Here is a 19,669-nt window from a genome sequence, read left to right as displayed (position 1 = left end):
TTCTCTCTTCAGTCTAAGTAAAACTCCATTTATTTGAGGCTCCTGCCATTCATTCGACATCTGTGCCATCCCTACTTACTGGTACCATATACTCAGAACTGGATCACTTTTCTCCTGCCCCGAAAACAATCACCGTGGACTCCTGAATTCTGCCATCCATCCTATGGGGGTATTGCTGGGAAAGTTTCTAAACAGGGACTACATTTCCGAGATGCATTTGCATCTAGGTGGGGCCATATGACTGGTTGTTATGGCTGGAATATGAGCAGAAGTCACAGGTGTCACTTCCAGATGAAGTGCTTAAGAAGGAATCACGTGAACCTTCATGCTTTCCATCATACCTCATATCAGTGTATTCATAGCAACAAGTAAGGCTGCAGTAGATGAGAGCTGGAATGCAAGGAGCCACTAGACATTTTTAAAAGCCTTGGTTCCTAATTCACAGCTTTGAGGAGAGGCACCGTCAGAACCATCTAACCAGGGACATCTGCACTTGGCTATATGTGATCAAGAATTAAACTTGTTGGCCGGGCGTGGTGGCTCACGCCTATAATCCCAGCACTTTGGGAGGCCAAGGCAGGCCGATCACAAGGTCAGGAGTTCGAGATCAGCCTGACCAACATGGTGAAACCCCGTCTCTACTAAAAATACAAAAATTAGCCAGGCATGGTGGCACACACCTGTAATCCCAGCTACTCAGGAGGCTGAGACAGGAGAATCGCTTGAACCCAGGAGGCGGAGGTTGCAGTGAGCTGAGATCACGCCACTGCACTCCAGCCTGGGTGACAGAGTGAGACTCCGTCTAAAAAAAAATGATTTTTTTAAAAAAGAATTAAATTTGTATTCTGTAAATCCCCTGAGAGTTGGGGTTTATTATTGCAGCACATAGAGACTATCTTGACTAATAACTAATATAGCAGCCCCCATTAAAACTACATTTAAGGATGGGGCATGGTGGCTGACACCTATAATCCCAGCACTTTGGGAAGTTGAAGCGGGATGATCGCTTGAGCCTAGGAGTTTGAGACCAGCCCGGGCAACAAAGTGGAACCCCTTCTCCACACACAAAAATTTTTCAACTAGCCAGGTGTGGTGATGCACACCTCTAGTCCCAGCTACTCAGGAGGCTGAGGCGGAAGGATTGCTTGAGCCCAGGAGGTCAAGGCTGCAGTCAGCTGTGATCATGCCACTGCATTCCATCCTGGGTGACAGGGCAAGATCCTATCTCAAAAAAAAAAAAAAAAAAAAAATTGCATTTCAGTTCAGTTTACCCTCTGACCTCAGCCCCCAATCCTTTAGCTCTCTCACTGTTATTCACACTACTCCAGTCTCCTACTTTGTCTCACACAACCTGGCCATCTGCTGTACTGAACCCTCTGCTTTCTCCTTCTCTCTCTCTCTCATGTTTCCTCCCTTCCCTTCCTATCCAGCATGAGCTCCATAGTTCAATTCTCCAGCACCATCTTGCCAATATCGATTTCTCTGTATCTCATTTTTCCCAGTATTATTTCTGCTTGCTGTTAGGGCAACTTTAAACACCCATCTTTCTGCTTTATCAATGCCTGTATCTGAGTTGCTCAATTCCTATCTTGGAGCTGATCACTTTCAGAAAAAACTTACAGCACTTTGGGAGGCTGAGGCAGGTGATCACTTGAGGTCAGCTCCAAGACCAGCCTGGCCAACATGGTGAAACCCCGTCTCTACTAAAAATACAAAAATTAGCCGGGTGTGGTAGCACACACCTGTAGTCCTAGCTACTCGGGAGGCTGAGGCAGGAGAATCGCTTGAACCCGGGAAGTGGAGGTTGCAATCAGCCGAGATTGTACCACTGCACTCCAGCCTGGGCAACAGAGCAAGATTCCGTCTCTAAACAAACAAATAAATAAATAAATCTTAGAAAATTATGAATAGATAGAAACATCCTTCACCTAATGAAATGTAGATACAAAAAATTATAGCAAACATTATATTTAATGGTAAAAATTTGAAAACTTTCACTTTGAAATCAGGAACAAAACAAGGGTGGCCCTTATCACTTCTTTTTTTTTTTTTTTTTTTTTTTTTTTTTAGAGACAGAGTCTTACTCTGTCGCCCAGGCTGGAGTGCAGTGGCGTGATCTTGGCTCACTGCAACCTCTGCCTCCCAGGATCAAGCGATTCTCCTGCCTCAGCCTCCCGAGTAGCCAGGGTTACAGGCGCATGCCACCACACCCAGCTAATTTTTATATTTTTAGCAGAGACAGGGTTTCACTGTGTTGGCCAGGCTGGTCTCAAACTCCTGACCTCTGGTGTTGTCACTATTTCTATGCAACACTATTCCTGAAGATCTTTGTAATAAGAAAAAAATAATAAAAACAAATAAAAGGTATAAGGATGGGAAACAAAAACATAACACTGTCATATTCGCAGATGACACAACTGTTCATGTGAAACAATTAGAATTAATAAGTGAGTTTAGAAATTCTCTCAGCCAAGCACATGCCTGTAATCCCAACACTTTGGGAGGCTGAGGCAGGAAGATGGCTTGAGGCCAAGAGTTCGAGGCCAGCCTTGGCAACAAAGCGAGGCTCCATCTCTACAAAAATTAAAAAACTAAAAGTTAGCCAGGCATGCTGGCACACACTTGTAGTCGTAGGTACTCGAGAGGCTGAGGCAGGAGGATCACTTGAGCCCAGGAGCTCGAGGCTGCAGTGAGCTATGATCTTCCCTGCACTGCAGCCTGTACAACAGAGTGAGACTCTGTCTCAAAAAAAAATTCTCTCAACACAAGATCAATATACAAAAATCAACTGTCAATTATTCCTCTGTATAGCAGCCAACATTTAAATAATGAAAGTTTTAAAAATACAAAATTTTCAATAGCAACAAAACATTAAATACTTAGGAATAAGCTGATATGAAAACTTCTACCTACCCACATATATATGCAATCTTTTGACAGAGTGGTTGTTTACATGAAGCACAGACATGGAAGTCAATGATTGAACTTAACAAGCACCTCCCACTAGAAGAAGTCTGGGGACCTGAGGTAAGAGAAACATTACCTTCCAAATTGTTTATTTGGAATAACTAATCTGGCATTTTGCTATTAACAAAAACTTGATGGAAACATTTTGGATTAAATTTGTTTTGGCAGATCAAATCCTATTTTTATATTAAATTGTATCATGGTATTTTTAAAATGCTTCATCCTAATTTGTTTGATCTTTTGTTGGTTCTGTGTTACTATTTTAATTTTCACTGCTGTAAATATGTGTTTGCAGATTATTAAATATCTGTTAAACATGTGAAAGCATCAAGAGTGAGTCTTTTTAAAGACTACCTAGCTCCCTTACTTCCTCAGGTCTTTACTGAAAAATCAAGTTGTCAGTGAAGATTTCCCTGGCCACCGTATGGAAAAACTTAACTATCACTTTCATGAAAGCGCATATTTCTCCCTATTTTCTTTCCTTTTTTTTTTTTTTGAGACAGAGTCTCTCTCTGTTGCCTAGGCTGCTAAGCTGAGAGCAGTGGCACAGTCTCAGCTCACTGCAACCTCCACCTCCCAGGTTCAAGTGATTCTCCTGCCTCAGCCTCCTGAGTAGCTGGGACTACAGGCATGTGCCACCACGCCTAGCTAATTTTTGTGTTTTTAGTAGAGACGGCGTTTCACCACGTTGGCCAGGCTTGTTTTGACTCCTGATCTCAAGTGATCCACCTGCTTCAGCCTCCCAAAGTGCTGGGATTACAGGTGTGAGTCACCGCACCCAGCCTCCCTCCCCTATTTTATTTAATATCATTAGCATTTATAACTATGACACATTACATAGCCTACTTTCAAAATCTTATTTATTTTCTAGCTCCCTTACTAGAATGTAAGCTCCATGAGGGAAATTTTGTTTTGTTCACTGCATCTAATGCATTATAGGTGCTCATTAAATATTTGTGGACCAAATTAATTAATTATAGATCATATACCTATTATAAGGAGTACTTTTCTACTATTTAAAAATCATAAGGGGGCCAGGCATGGTGGCTCACATCTATAATCCTAACACTTTCTGAGGCCGAGGCGCATGGATCACTTGAGCCCAGGAGTTCAAGACCAGCCTGGGCAACATGGTAAGACCCCATCTCTACAAAAATTTAAAAAAAAAAATCAGCTGGGCCTGGTGGTGCATGCCTGTAGTCCCAGCTACTCAGGAAGCTGAGGTGGGGGGATCACTTGAGCCCCGATAGCTGAGGTTGCAGTGAGCCATGATCACACCTCTGCATTCCAGCCAGGGTGACACAGTGACACCTTGTCTCAAAAAAGAAAAAAAAAAACAAATTAAAAAATAGAAATCATAAGGAATTAAACTGGTAATTAAATCAGTTAAAACGAAACTTACCCTCCTGATTTTTCATTGAAGGACATCCAAGGGTCTGGAGTTAGGGATAGGTATAAATGATAGGTGAGGATGATATCCCCAAATCTTACAAAAGGCACCTAAATATTCTAAGATTCTGCCGAAATAACATACTCCAAAGAAGCAGTGAGCTCACTGGGTAATTAACGATCATGAAGCTTGCCTCAATCGGTATGATATGGTACAATGGTTCTCAAACATTAGCATACATCAGAATCTCCAAGAGACCTTGTTGAAATAGATGGCTGGGTCCCACTCCCAGAGTTTCTAATTCAGCAGGTCTTGGATGGGGCCCAAAAATTTGCACCTCGATGATACTGATATGCTGATCTGGGGACTGCATTTCAGAACAATTGAAATAGTAGCGTACAGTCTAGAAAGACTCCGGAGTGCCCACGCCAGGCCCTGCGTGTTCCATTCTACTGCATGAAAAACTTAAAGCTCACCACTGAAAGGGTGAATTCAGTCTGAAGTCTGAATACAATAGAAAGCAGGTACCTGCAAAGACTAGTTATGTCCTCGTGAGTAAGGCTACTTTTACTGAAGGGTGTCATTATTACGTTGTATCTTAACTCAACAGGGCTTTCTTCCTGAAACATATACCTGAAATGAAATAGAAAGCCTTCCAGTTCTTGGAGCTACACTGATTGCTACATAGTCCTTCTCATTCTAGAAGGCTCAATGACACCTACATTTAAAAAAAATCAGGGAAGTAGCTCTGGGGACTGTAAATTCTTAGGGAAAACACTGAAGGACTCATAAGCAAGAGTGGCATTTTCACAGGTTCTCCTGGTAAGGTTGGAGGTTGAGAAGGAAAGGGAGAATATGGGTGCTGAGTGCTTGTCTACATCCACACGATACAGAATCGGATTTGAGTTTCTCGATGTGGCTGAAAATACTAGACTGGAAAGTCTTTGGCTAAAAATTGAGTACAATGCATGAGGGTAGGGGAGATTTATTTATTTATTTGTTTATTTATTTATTTAGAGATGAAGTTTCACTCTTGTTGCCCAGGCTGGAGTGCAGTGGTGCAATCTCAGCTCACTGCAACCTCCACCTCCCGGGTTCAAGCAATTCTTCTGCCTCAGCCTCCCAAGTAGCTGGATTACAGGCGCACCACCACGCCCGGCCAGGAGATTTGTTTTCTAAGAGACTGGGTGATTTGATCAAGTGGGCTTTCGCATGAAAAAAGATGGGGGAAGAAACAGTAATGGCGGGAGAGGGGGGAGTTTTAATAATATAACAGGGAATATCAGGCAGTGATACCTTTCTGGCAGTGACACAGAAAAAGGAGCAAGAGTCAGCAGGTATCATCACTCACATTAGGAAATAACAAAATAGGAAACAATATAAATATTCATGCATGTCTATATACAAAAATACATAATGATACAAGGCTATTAAGTCTTTACTAGCAATACCTTGTTGTATGATATATGCACAGCTTCCGAACATATTTAGAATATACCACATACTTTTCCAATTAAGTTCATGGACCCATGCATTAAGTAACTTGGTAGGACAAGTTTCACAGTTTATTTTTGACCTGGAAGAACCCTTCACCAAAAAATATAAGATATTTTGTATTTTCAAGTGGGGATACCTCCAAAAAATGAGTCTTTTACTTATTTTTCATTAACCCAACATATTGTTTTATAAAAGTGCTACAGACTACAACGGCAGAAAGGTAGACAACGGCAAGAAATGCTGGAAGAAACAGATTTTTTGAAAAACAACGTCAGAGTTCATCAAGACGTATAGTAATATTTTTAAATTAAATATAATCAAGAGTTTTAGGGATGCCACTTATGATTAAAATGTAATTATAGAATAATTCACCTACATAAAATAAAATGACCTGCTAAGAAGGGAAATAGAGGAATTTTCAGTGAGAAGGCAATATTCAGCCGTTATCCCTCCCCTTAAAATAACTAGTCCTGATCTGTGTCCATTGAGGCTTCTGTTCCTAAGTTCCTACTCGTGAACCTGGCCTTTTATCAAACTAAGGATGCAGTGGCCTGTATACAAGAATCCTTCAAAAATCCTTCCCTGGATGATTAGTCAGTTCTGGTAGTATGTTTTGAATTTCTGTCCCTTCCAAAACTCATGTTAAAATTCCAACTCCAATACGGCAGCATTGAGAGGGGGAGCCTTTAACAGGTGATTGGATCATGAAGACAGAGCCCCCATACGTGGATTAATCTATCATAGATTAATGGATTAACAGGATAATGGATTCGTGGGTTTCATGGGAGTGGGACCAGCAGCTTTATCACAACAGGAAGAGAGACCTGAGCTATCGTGCTCTGCCCCCTTGCCATGTGATGTCCTGTGACACTTTGGGACTCTGCAGAGTCCCCACCAGGAAGATGGCCCTCACCAGATGCAACCCTTCAACCTTGGACTTCTCAGCCTCCTTGGAAAGGAATGAATTCCTTTTCCTTATAAATTACTCCACTTCAGGTGTTCTGTTACAAGCAACAGAAAACAAACTAACACACAGTGAAAGCCTCCCCAGCTCAGCACACGTCGCTCAAGCTGTGCTCCTAGAGCTTCTGCAGCTGGCACCACCCTGCACGTGAGTCAAGCTGTTGCGTCTCTCCCCTGCCTCCTTGGGGTTTCCTTCCTGGAAAGACTGCCACGGACAGGGCAGGTATGGCAACATGGGCACACAACACATTTAGATTCTTTACAGTGACTCTAACTGAAGCCAAAGGATCTATGACAAGCCTGTTTTCTCCGAAAATTCCTTGACAGTACAGGTCCACACAACTCTACGCACAACAAAACTCTGTCCATCTTGTGATCTCCTCCTTTGCTTTTTATACAAATATCTTCCAGACTTTTCCCAGAGGTCTGTCAAAGTCGAGCGGGAACACATGTGTTCTCTGTCCCTGGTTACTATTTACTTCCTCTGCGCTTTCACATCACAGCATCATTAACATGAGGAGGGAACCCACAGCCAAGGCAACCAGCCAGGGGCGTACACACAGCTCAGTATCAAGTGGGCCTTCTGCTCCATTTAGTCAGACTGGGTTTTTGAAAAGCTCCACTCATACTTGTGGTTACCAGAATATAAATGGTAAGCAACCTTTTCCTCCTAATCTTTTTTCTTATTTTTAAAATTAATTTTTTAATTTTCATTTTTACCATGTAATATATGCATGTAAAACTCTTCCTCGTCTTGATGGCCTACACGTATTACTCTGAACTCAGTTATGTAACATGCTACATTTTTATCTGGAACACATTTTAGCCTAAAATTTTATTACTCCAAACAATTGTCCTTCAACCTGGCTGGGGCACTGGCACTCTGATGAACAACCTCTAAACATTCCTCTCATTGTTGCAGCCCTCATTGTTAATTCATATTCCTGGGAGATTGGTAGAGCTGCCCTGCCACCACCCCAGCTATGTCCTGCGGTTGGGAGCAAAAGAATCTGTGCCTGTCAGCTTCTGGAATGAAAGGTGGGGACTTGGAATTACCCCCACTCTGATGATATCCAAGAGGGATCAGCATTCTATTAAAAATGACAATGGACTCTGGGCAGACCAAAAAAAAAAACAAAAGACAAATATCCACAAGCATTGCTCTCAGGAACAGGTGCTACTGGAATTCTTTAAAGTTATACTGTTAAATTAGCTGCAGACCTTGATGACTATTTCATCTCCTAGAATAAATGAAGAATACAGTCATACATCACTTAACAATGGGAATATGTTCTGAGAAATGCTTTGTTAGGCAATTTTGTCATTATGCAAACATCATAGAGTGTACTTACACAAACATAGGCGGTGTAGCCTACTAGATAACTAGGCGATATGATAGAGCCTATTGCTCCCAGGTCACAAACACGCACAGCATGTTACTATAGTGAATAACGTAAGGAAATGGTAAGTATTTGTGCAATGGGAATTTTTCAGCTCCATTGTAATCTTACAGGACCACTATTGTATATGTGTTCTGTCAGTGATGACCAAAACATTGCTATGCAGTACATGACTGTAATTGATTGTTGGAATGGAAGTAATAGTATGTAGGATATGTCTGTATCCTCACATTTCATGATATCCAGGTAAGTAACGGCAGGCATAATCAGAACTGTACCTCGCATCTGAATAAAACAGTTTTCAAGAATTTCAGGCCAAGTGTGGTGGCTCATACCTGTAATCCCAGCACTTTGGGAGGCTGAGGTGGGAGGACTGCTGAAGTCCAGAAGTTTGAGAGAAATCTGGGGAACATAGTGAGACCCCCATCTCCTAAAAAAAAAAAAAAAAAAAAAAGTAAAAAATTAGCCAGGCATGGTGGCACATGCCTGTAGTCCCAGCTTCTAGGGAGGCTGAGGCAGGAAGATTGCTTGAGCCTGGGAGATCGAAGCTTCAGTGAGCTGTGATCATGCCACTGAACTCCAGCCGGAGTGCCAGAGCGAGACTCCATCCCTAAAAACAAAACAAAACAAAACACACATTAATTCAACAAATGTATCTTGACTACTGTGTGCCAGACTGAGGATACAGCAGTAAGCAATAAGCTTCCCTCTAGAGCTTATCATTATTGCCGTCTAATCATGATAACATTTTTGTCCATAGAGTTGCCATGAGGAGGTCTCTTTGAGACTGTGCAAGAGCTGATTGATTGCAAAGCTCTATTGACTGGGAAGTTGTTCATGAAGGAGGAATATTTCAAAATACGTAGAAAAAAGGAAAATACCATTGTCTGAGTACATTTTGTGCTGCTATAACAGAATGCCAGAGGCTGGGTAATCTATAATAAACAGGAATTTATTGGTTCATGATTCTGGAGGGTGGGAAGTCCAAGATCAAGGAGCTGGCATCTGGCGAGGGCCTTCCTGCGGCATCATCAGATGGCAGAAGGCAAAAGGAGAGAGAGGATGAGGGCAAGTGAGAGGGCAGGCAAGGGGGGCTGAACTCATCCTTTTATAAGGAACCCACTCCATGATAACAGCATTATCTCATTGATGAAGGTAGTGCCCCTGTGATCCAAACCCCTGGTGGGACCAATTAGACCTCACTTCCCATCTCAACTTTTGGGACCAAGTTACCAACACATGAACTTTGAGGGATGCATTCAAACCATAGGAACCTTGAAGGATGTTGACAGACAAAAGCTCAGACACATCCAAAGTAATTGCCTTACAAGGCTTCCTGTTTCCTTCAAATGAGAAGGAAAGAGTCCTTTAAGTAGGGTGTGAAAACATGCAGGATCTAAAAGGACCCAGAACCAATGCCATGTAATAGTAGGATCAGGTATCTGCAAGTTTTAATAATCATTTTCTTTCATTGTATTTGTTTTAACAGAGTAACTTTTAAAAATACAGGCTTGTATCATCTGTGTTTTTAAAAAGGCAGGCAAGAGATAGTTTGTATCTTGAGACCCACAAAAAGACAAGGTAATGGTAATGGGGCTAAATGAAGATCCTGGGGGAAGATAAAAACCCAAGGATGTACCATCTTGACTGTTGTGTCTGTACCTTATGATCAAAACTGTTTCTGTCCCCAGTTAAGCATCTTTGGAACATTTTGTATTTTGTTGATTTAGGAAAATAATATGCTTACATATTCTCAACACTCTAATTTAATTGTTTATAAATACAACATTTGCTTTCACTAAGCTTCACTTTTTATCAAAGTTTAACCCAGTATCGCCCTTAAAGTGCTATATAGAGCACTGCAGTGGTAAAATAGAAGGGAATAACCATTACATCTCTAAATAATTTTTCAAGATAAATGAGACTATAATTTTGCTTATCAAAGTCATAAAATGACCTTAAAATTTTTGTCTTTGTTTCTTGTTCAGAACTATAAACACTGTTTTTCTTATGCTATTGGAAAACCAGGAGACTTAAATCAACCATACGAGATTATCAACAGTTCTAATGGTAACCATATATTTTGGCCCATGGGCCATTCTGGAATGTATGTATTTCGTGTGAAGATCCTGGATCCAAACTATAGGTGAATATATATGTTACTGTAATAGTGTTAGCATTAGTTCTTCAAAATGAAATCTTTATTTTTTTAATTTGATGCATCCTATACATTCAATCATTGTTATTCTTGTTATTTACATATTTGCTTTTTCATTTTGTAGCAATCACATGAAACATTCTATATGGGTAGAAGATTTTATGTTAAGTGTTAAGTAAATTAATCAATTTACAGTTACATTCTGAGGACTTTCCTGGGTTCAGCTGCCATAAAAGATCCAAATATAAGCACAGTCTCATCCTTCAAGGTATTTACAATTAAGCTGCCTGGAGAAGGAGGAGTGGGGGGGAGGGATGCACATAAAAGCCAAGAAAAGTTAAATCAGAGCAAAATACAGGAGATAGTTTTCAAATATAATTATTTGCATTATTGACAGGCACAATAGTAATTCACAGATGGGAAAGATTAATGCTACTTTGAGCAGTAAAAGAAAACTTTCTGGAGAACACAGAACATCAGTAGAATTTACATTGCTAGAAGACAGGGACAGACACTTCCAGTGAAAGAAATCACACTAATAACGGAATGGAGCTAAATGTTAGCAAAAGGTTAGCATATTGTCTATGGCTTGTGGAGTTGCAAAGGAAGGCAGAAAGTGCCCTGAATGAGGAAGGTAGAAAACAAAGGAGGGAGACAAACTTACAGCAATTCATAATGTTTAAGTAAATTTCAGCCTATGTCCTAGAGATCTTCATTAGTGTCTTCACTAGGAAAGCAGTGTGATGAAAGCATAGTTCTAGGGAAATTAGCCTGAGAACAGCATAAAGAATGGTACAGAAGAAAAATAGGCCAGGCATGGTGGCTCACGTCTGTAATCCCAGCACTTTGAGAGGCCAAGGCGGGAGGATCACCTGAGGTTGGGAGTTCGAGACCAGCTTGACCAACATGGAGAAACCCTGTCTCTACTAAAATACAAAAATAGCCGGGTGTGGTGGTGCATGCCTGTAATCCCAGCTACTCGGAAGGCTGAGGCAGGAGAATTGCTTGAGCCCGGGAGCCAGAGGTTGCGATGAGCTGAGATTGTGCCATTGCACTCCAGGCTGGGCAACAAGAGCGAAACTCCGTCTCAAAAAAAATAAAATAAAAATAAACTCTACATGGATAATGGAGAAGAGTGATGTTAACAAGGAAAGAGGTCAAAGGAAGGCCTAGTGGCAGTAAGAATGGAAAGAAGGGAAAAAAGAGTCTAATGATGAGAGATTATATTGATCTAATGTGGCAAGTAAAGAAGGAATCGATATAGTTTCATGTTTTCTAGGCCAGGTGATTAAAATAATGGTATTTCCTTTGACCACAATAGGTAATGGGGTGGTTTTTCTGTGGGTGAGGTATTGAGATAAGAGTTCTGACTTTGAATTTGAGGGGACAATGAGATATCTAAGCGAAGATGTCCTATAAACTGTTAAGAATTCTAATCTGGGCCTGGAGTGGAAAGGAAGAGCTGATGATAAAAAGTTAACAATACGAATGTGGGTACCTTCTATGGGGATTCCAGGAGCATACATATGTTAGCTGACTGATTATAAATAGAGAATGGAAGGGCTTTGGGGGACACCTGCTGTTAAGGAATTCAGGGTGATGAGGAAGGGACAGAGCAGTGAGTTCTTCAAATCAAAGAAAAATAAAGACAAAAATGGAAAGTTAATTTTTAAAAACGCGGTAAAACAGGATATTTAAAGGTGACTGTCACTAACAGAGAGGTCCCAAACATGTTCTAAAATCGTGATTATCAATGCAGGATTTGAAAAGAGGGTGTTTCAAAACTGGTTATTTCCACTATTAGCCTCTAAGCTATTCAAAGACAGCTTTGAAAGAAGGCTGGGAGTTCATAAGAAAGGCTAATGGAGAGGATTTCTTCCAAGAGACTTTTCCGAATGCCATGGGGACAAGAATCCTTCCCCACGAGTAAGAGGGGGCTTCAGAAAACCTCTCAGGGAAACTAACATGGGCCTCCTGGTTTGGGGATGGGGGAAGAAGTATTATGCCTAATTCTCATCTAGAAAGTCTGAAGGTAAGAGGATGCCTACAGGTGCACTGACAATAGGAGACATTAAATGGGACTAAAAAAATGATATTTTATAGTGATATGAGGTATAATCCATAAGGAAGATAAAATATTCATGAATTTTATGCACCCAACAAAAAGCCAGACAACACATGAGACTAAAACTATTAGAAACAGGGTAAGAATATGACAAAAACACAATTTTATTAGGAGACTTTAATAAATCTTTCTCAGAATCTGATAGATCAAGTAGTCATAAAATAGATAAGCAAGTGGAGAATGTGAATAAAATTATTAATTAACCTAAGTCAAGAGATAAGTAAAGTGGAGTCTTGGCTTATCTAGGAATTAGGACCTAAAGTCAGTTTGTAAGGATAATATTGTATGTGGCCAAAATTCCTTTTGATTTCTCATAAAAGGTGTCATGCTAGAAATTGAAATAACATCTCTCAGTGAGTCCAGTAGAGCCAGTAGTTCCACCAACATTTCAACAGATCGCTGTTTCTTTCATTTTGTCCCAGTTCAAATACTTGATCCACATTTTAAGCCATGTGGTAGAAAAAATGGGTGCTGTTTCTCTTTTAACACTAGAATTATATTTGTTGCGTAAGATGTGCACATGTGAAAGGCTCAGGAGAACTAAGAACAACTATGAAAAAGGAAGATTGCAGTTTCCCATCTCTCATTCACTTCAGAATAGAAGCACACTGAGTGGGTATTGGGGAGAATCTGCTGTATCTTACAATACCTACAGAGCACACACATTCTCTTCCAGTGCCTAGGGAAACACTGTAAGTTACAATAATCTTATGGTGAACCAAAAATAAAATTTTAACAAGTGAAAGAACATCATTTTATAGGCTACAATTCAGGCTAGAAACTAAAAAATATAAATAGCATTCTATTTCTTACAATATGACAGATTTAGTGTTCAGGGAAAACCTTTCCTGTGCAGTACATTTAACACACATACACCTTTTAAATGCATGGCCACACTGATGGGAAACTAAGGGAATTATTTATAGACCAGGAATTCCGAAAAAGTGCAAATTCATTAGATCCTATTGGAGTTCTCTAAAGACACTCTATCCCCCTAGGGTTATCTGCGTATCCCTGGTGACCTGGATCACAAGGCAACATGTAGGAGAAAGGAGGACAAATGTGAGGCCCTAGCAGAGATAGAGATTAGATCAGAGAACCTAAGGCTTTGAAGGGCAAATCCTTAGGGAAGATGTCAAGGATACATGCCTGAATCAATCTTGACTCCAGATTAAAATATATATATATATTCCCTAAGAGTTTTAACTACACATCTACACTCAATAGATTTAAGCCTGGATTTCATATTAGCTGACTGTCCAGAAAGAATAATAATCTAGCCAAAAATTTAAAGTGGCCCCAGCTTATGAGTGCCTCCAATATGCTCAGCAGAAGCAAATGTATATCCCCTCTGGAGGATTGTGCTTTAAGCTCAAGCCTCAGAAAATTCCCAAAGGAAAAGCGCCAACCAACAAAACATAAGAAAAGAAGAAACCATGAACAAGGGTGAAGAGAAACAACAATCCACAAAACCAACCTATAAAGGCTTCCAATATTGGGTTTATTAGATACAGAATACAAAATATCTTAGCTTAAATGCTGAAATTTATTTATAAGAGAGCTCTGAAAGTATGATGAAAGAACAAGAAACTATCCAAGCTGACCAGAAGACCTGGAAAGAAACAGAGAAAATTTCTAAAAACGAAAAATATAATCAGCTTAACTAAAAACTCAATACACAGATTAAACAAGAGACTACATTCACGAAAAGAAAATTAGTCAACTGAAAGAACAAATGTCCACTACAGTCCACATCATCATTTACTTCTCCAAAAAGTTCAACTTCCAAATACCTCCACCTACCACAGTGTCATTAACCGTAAATAATCACAAATGTACTTATTAGCCCCCAAAAGAAAACAAACTGAAGTCTCACAGTTTATCGCATCTATCTCCAAGTCCAAAGTCTGAATGATACCCAGGCCTCCTCTAATTCTGTCATGGTCCTGCCTTCCTATTCTGTACCCTGTGGCGTTTATGGTGGCAGAGTTTACCACTACCAACACACCTTACATAAAAGAGTAGGGAAATGGGAGAAAGAAAGATCAGTTCAAATAGATGACAGCTAGGTGGAAAATAAGTACAGATACTATATTCCTAGTATCTATATGTGGTCATGAAGCTACAGTTAGTATTTTTTGTTTTCTCCATTTTCTAACCTGTGTTCACTACGTCTTTAGCCAGCATTTCAGGTTTATTTCCTAGCAGAATAACCTTAATTCTCTTTTTTTTTTTTTTTTTTTTTTTTGAGACAGAGTCTCACTCTGTCACGCAGGCTGGAGTGCAGTGGTGTGATCTCAGCTCACTGCAATCTCCACCTCCCGGCTTCAAGAGATTCTCCTGCCTCAGCCTCCCGAGTAGCTGGGATTTACAGACATGTGCCACCACGCCCGGCTAATTTTTGTGTTTTTAGTAGAGACAGAGTTTCGCCATGTTGGCCAGGCTGTCAATTTTCATTTCTAAGGAATCTGAGCTCTTAGCAATCTCTGTCTGTACATTCCTGGGGCCATAAGTGAAATTGTGAAATTCCACTCCCAGTTCCATCACTTCGGTTCTTAGATTCCCATATTCTGGCTGTGGGAGAAACACCTCCAAATCTTACTCACCAACAAGAGTATTTACTTCATCCAAAGAGAATTCCCCAACCTCACAGATAACCTTTCCTGCTAGCTTTACAGCTTTATAATATAATCATCCACACCAGAGCACTTCTGCGAGTAAAATAAAGCTTTATTAACATTTACACCCAAGCAGCAGGCATATACCAAAAGTGTCCTAGGCAGCCAGTAATTATGATTACCCTCATAATAAATAGCAGCCTTAAAAGTCCATGCTACTATTCTATGAGGCCAGTGAATTACATGTATATCAGCCATTTGTCTTACTTTTATTTTATTTATTTATTTTTTTTTTTTGAGACTGAGTCTTGCTCTGTCACCCAGGCTGAAGTACAGTGCAGTGGCATGATTTCAGTTCACTGCAACCTCCACCTCCTGGGTTCAAGCGATTCTCATGCCTCAGCCTCCCAAGTAGCTGAGACTACAGGCACCCGCCACCACACCTGGCTAATTTTTGTATTTTTAGTATAGATGGGGTTTTGCCATGTTGGCCAGGCTGGTCTCGAACTCCTGACCTCAGGTGATCTGCCCACCTTGGCCTCCCAAAGTGCTAAGGATTACAGGTGTGAGCCACCACCTCGTTACCTTCTTTTGCTATAAAATGAGTTCCTTGGCTAGAAGCAATCTTGTGGGGATAACATGAAAATACATATGACACTCGTTATATCCATGTGTGGTGTTGCAGGCAGAGGCTTTGAAGAAAAGGCAAATTCAAATCCCAAACATGTCACAGAAAGAATAAATCACTGTCCCCTCCCTGACGTAATCAACCTGTCACCAGATGGCTGTCTGATGCCTCTGGATTCATATACACAGAGAAGGCTTTGGTTGGTTGCTGCCACTACCAAATACAGGCACACCCCAGAGATACTGTAGGTTTAGTTCCAGAGCCCTGCAGTAAAGCGAGTCATGTGAATTTTTTGGTTTCCCAATGCATACAAAACTTATGTTTACACTATACTGTAGCCTATTAAGTGTGCAACAGCATTGCACATTGTCTAAAAAATATATAACTAGCTTAATTTAAAAAATACTTTATTGCTAAAAAATGCCAACAATCATCTGCACTTTTAGCAAGTCATAATCTTTTTGTTGATGGAGGGTCTTGCCTCAGTGTTGATGGATGCTGACTAACTGGGGTGGTGGTTGCTGATGGCTGGGGTGGCTGTGGCAGTTTCTTTTTTTTTTTTTTTGAGACAGAGTCTCGCTCTGTCGCCCAGGCTGGAGTGCAGTGGCGCAATCTCGGCTCACTGCAAGCTCCGCCTCCTGGGTTCACACCATTCTCCTGCCTCAGCCTCCCGAGTAGCTGGAACTACAGGCGTCTGCCACCACGCCCAGCTAATTTTTTTTTTTTCTTTTTTTTTTTTTTTTTTGTATTTTTAGTAGAGACGGAGTTTCACCTTGTTAGCCAGGATGGTCTCGATCTCCTGACCTCATGATCCGCCTGCCTCGGCCTCCCAAAGTACTGGGATTACAGGCGTAAGCCACCGCGCCTGGCCGGCAGTTTCTTAAAATAAGACAACAGTGAAGCTTGCTGAAACTATTCCTTTCATGAAAGATTTCAATGTAGCATGCAATGCTGTTTGGCAGCATTTTACCCACAGTAGAACTTTCAAAATTGGAGTCAATCCTCTCAAAGTTTACCACTGCTTTATCAACTACATTTATGTAATATGATAAACACTGTGTTATTTCAACAGTATTTACAGCAACTTCACCAGGATTAGATCTCATCTCAAGAAAGCAACGCTGGGCGTGGTGGCTCATGCCTGTAATCCTAGCACTTTGGGAGGCACAGGCGGGTGGATCACTTGTGGTCAGGAGTTCAAGACCAGCCTGGCCAACATGGAGAAACCCCATCTCTGCTAAAAATACAAAAAGTTAGCCGGGCGTGATGGTGGGCGCCTGTAGTCCCAGCTACTTGGGAGGCTGAGGCAGGAGAATTGCTTGCACCTGGGAGGCAGAGGTTGCAGTGAGCCAAGATCGCACCACGGCACTCCAGCCTGAGTGACAGAGCGAGACTCCATCTCAAAAAAAAAAAAAAAAAAAAAAACACTTTCTTTGCTCATTTATGAGAAGCAAAGTGCTATCATCCATTCAAGTTTTATCATGACATTGCGGCAATTCAGTTCCATCTTCAGGCTCCACTTCTAATTCTACTTCTCTTGCTATTTCTGCCACATCTGCAGTGATTTCCTCCACTGAAGTCTTGAATCCCTCAAAGCCATTCATGAGGGTTAGAATCAACTTCTTCCAAACTCCTGCTAATGTTGATATTTTACCTTCTCCCATGATCATGAGTGTTCTTAATGGCATCTAGAATGGTGAATACTTTCCAGGTTTTCAATTTATTTTGTCCAGATACATCAAAGGATTTACTATCCATGGCAGCTATAGCCTTATGAGATGTAATTCTTAAATAGTAAGACTTGGAAGTCAAACTTACTCACTGATCATGGGCTGAAGAATGAATATTGTGTTAGTAGGCATGACAGGCATGAAAACAACATTGATCTCCTTGAACACCTCCATCTGAGCTCTTGGGTGACCAGGTGCATTGTCAATGAGTAGTAATACTTTGTTTTTTGGGGGGTTTATTTTTTTACTTTTTTTATTTTTATTATTATTATATATATTTTTTGAGACGGAGTCTCGCTCTGTCTCCAGGCTGGAGTGCAGTGGCGCGATCTTGGCTCACTGCAGCCTCCACCTCCAGGGTTCAAGCAATTCTCCTGCCTCAGCCTCCCGAGTAGCTGGGACTACAGGCATGTTCCATCATGCCCGGCTAATTTTTGTATTTTTAGTAGAGACGGGGTTTCACCATGTTGGCCAGGATGGTCTCGATCTCTTGACCTCGTGATCCGCCCACCTTGGCCTTCCAAAGTGCTGGGATTACAGGCGTGAGCCACTGCGCCTGGCCTATTTTTATTCTTTTATTTATTTATTTATTTTACTTTTTAAAATAAGAGAGAGGGTCTGGTTCTGTTGCTCAATCTGGTTTCAAACTCCTGGCTTCAAGCAATCCTCTTGCCTCGGCCTCCCAAAGTGCTGGGATTACAGGTGTGAGCCACCATGCCCGGCCAAGTAGTAATATTTTGAAAGGAATCTTTTTTTTTTCTGAGAAGTAGGTCTCAACAGTGGGTTTAAAATAGTGAGTAAAGCATTCTGTAAACAGATATGCTGTCATCCAAGCTTTGTTATTCCACTTATAGAGCACAGGCAGAGTAGACTTACCATAATTCTGAAGGGCCCTAGAATTTTTGGAATGGTAAATGATTGCTGCCTTTAACTTAAAATCATCAGCTACATTAGCCTCTAACAAGAAAGTCAGCCTATCCTTTGAAGCTTTGAAGCCAGGTACTGATTTCTCTTCTCTAGCTATGAAAGTTCTAGGTGAGGCTGGGCATGGCAACTCATGCCTGTAATCCCAGCACTTTGGGAGGCCAAGGTGGGTGGTCGCCTGAGGTCAGGAGTTTGAGACCAGCGTGACCAACATTGTGAAACCCTATCTCTACTAAAAGTACAAGACTAGCCAGGTGTGGTGGCAGGCACCTGTAATCCCAGCTACCTGGGAGGCTGAAGCAAGAGACTCGCTTGAACCCAGGAGGTGGAGGTTGCAGTGAGCCAAGATCACACCATTGCACTCCAGTCTGGGCAACAAGAGCAAAATTCCGTCTCAGAAACAAAAAACAAAAAACAAAAAAAGTCCTAGATGGCATCTTCTTCCAACAGAAGGCTGATTCATCCACACTGAAAATCTGTTGTATAGCATTGCCACCTTCATCAATCATCTTAGCTAGATCTTCTGGATCAGTGGCTGCAGCTTCTCCATCAGCACTTGCTGCTTCGCCTTGTAATTTTATGTTATGCAGATGGCTTCTTTCCTTAAACCTCATAAACCAACCTCTCCTAGCTTCAAACCTTCCTTCTGCAGCTTCTTCACCTCCCTCAGCCTTCCTAGAATTGAAGAGAGCTGGGACCTTGCTCTAAATTAGGCTTTGGTTTAAGCAATGTTGTGGGTGGTTTGATTATCTGTCCGGACCATTCAAACTTTCTCTAATCAGTAATAAGTCTGTTTCACTTTGTTACCATTCATGTGTTCACTAGAGTAGCACGTTTAATTTTCCTTCAAAAACTTTGCATTCACAATGTGGCTAACTGTTGGTGCAAGCCTAGCTTTCAGCCTGTCTCATGTTTCAACATGCCTTCCTCACTAAGCTTAATCATTTCTAGCTTTTGATTTAGAGTGAGAGACATGTGCCTCTTCCATTACTTGAACACGTAGAGGCTATTTTAAGGTTATTAATTGGCCTAATTTCAATATTGCTGTGTCTCAGGAAGTAGGGAGGCTGAGGGGAGAGATGGGGGATGGAGGTCAGTGAGCAGTCAGAGCATACATAACATTGATTAAGTCCACTATCTTATATGGTCGCAGTTCATGGTGCACCAGGACACTTTCAATAGTAACATCAGAGATCACTGACCACAGATCTTATAACAGATATAATAATAATGAAAAAGGCTGGCACTTTGGGAGGCCAAAGTGAGAGG

At 41.1% G+C, this 19,669-nt stretch overlaps 1 protein-coding gene across 7 annotated transcripts in view; it reads left to right on the top strand.

The window, feature by feature from the left end:
- The window catches only part of CATSPERE (catsper channel auxiliary subunit epsilon), a 184,622-nt gene that overhangs the window by 150,701 nt on the left and 14,252 nt on the right, over window positions 1-19,669 (top strand). For 4 of the 7 annotated variants that reach the window (XM_054478821.2, XM_054478812.1, XM_054478806.2 and 1 more), the window contains 2 exons: window positions 2,941-3,027; window positions 10,206-10,363. In XM_054478821.2, the coding sequence (XP_054334796.1) occupies window positions 2,941-3,027; window positions 10,206-10,363 (245 nt within the window). Of the gene's footprint in view, window positions 1-2,940; window positions 3,028-10,205; window positions 10,364-19,669 lie in introns of those variants that run through there. The other 3 variants (XR_008501161.2, XM_054478825.2, XM_054478834.2) reach the window with 2 other exon arrangements.

Source organism: Pongo pygmaeus, chromosome 1 (genome assembly GCF_028885625.2).
Source record: "Pongo pygmaeus isolate AG05252 chromosome 1, NHGRI_mPonPyg2-v2.0_pri, whole genome shotgun sequence".
NCBI lineage: Eukaryota > Metazoa > Chordata > Mammalia > Primates > Hominidae > Pongo > Pongo pygmaeus.
The sequence above is the reverse complement of the archived record's forward strand: the minus strand, read 5'-3'. Positions and strand labels throughout refer to the sequence as shown.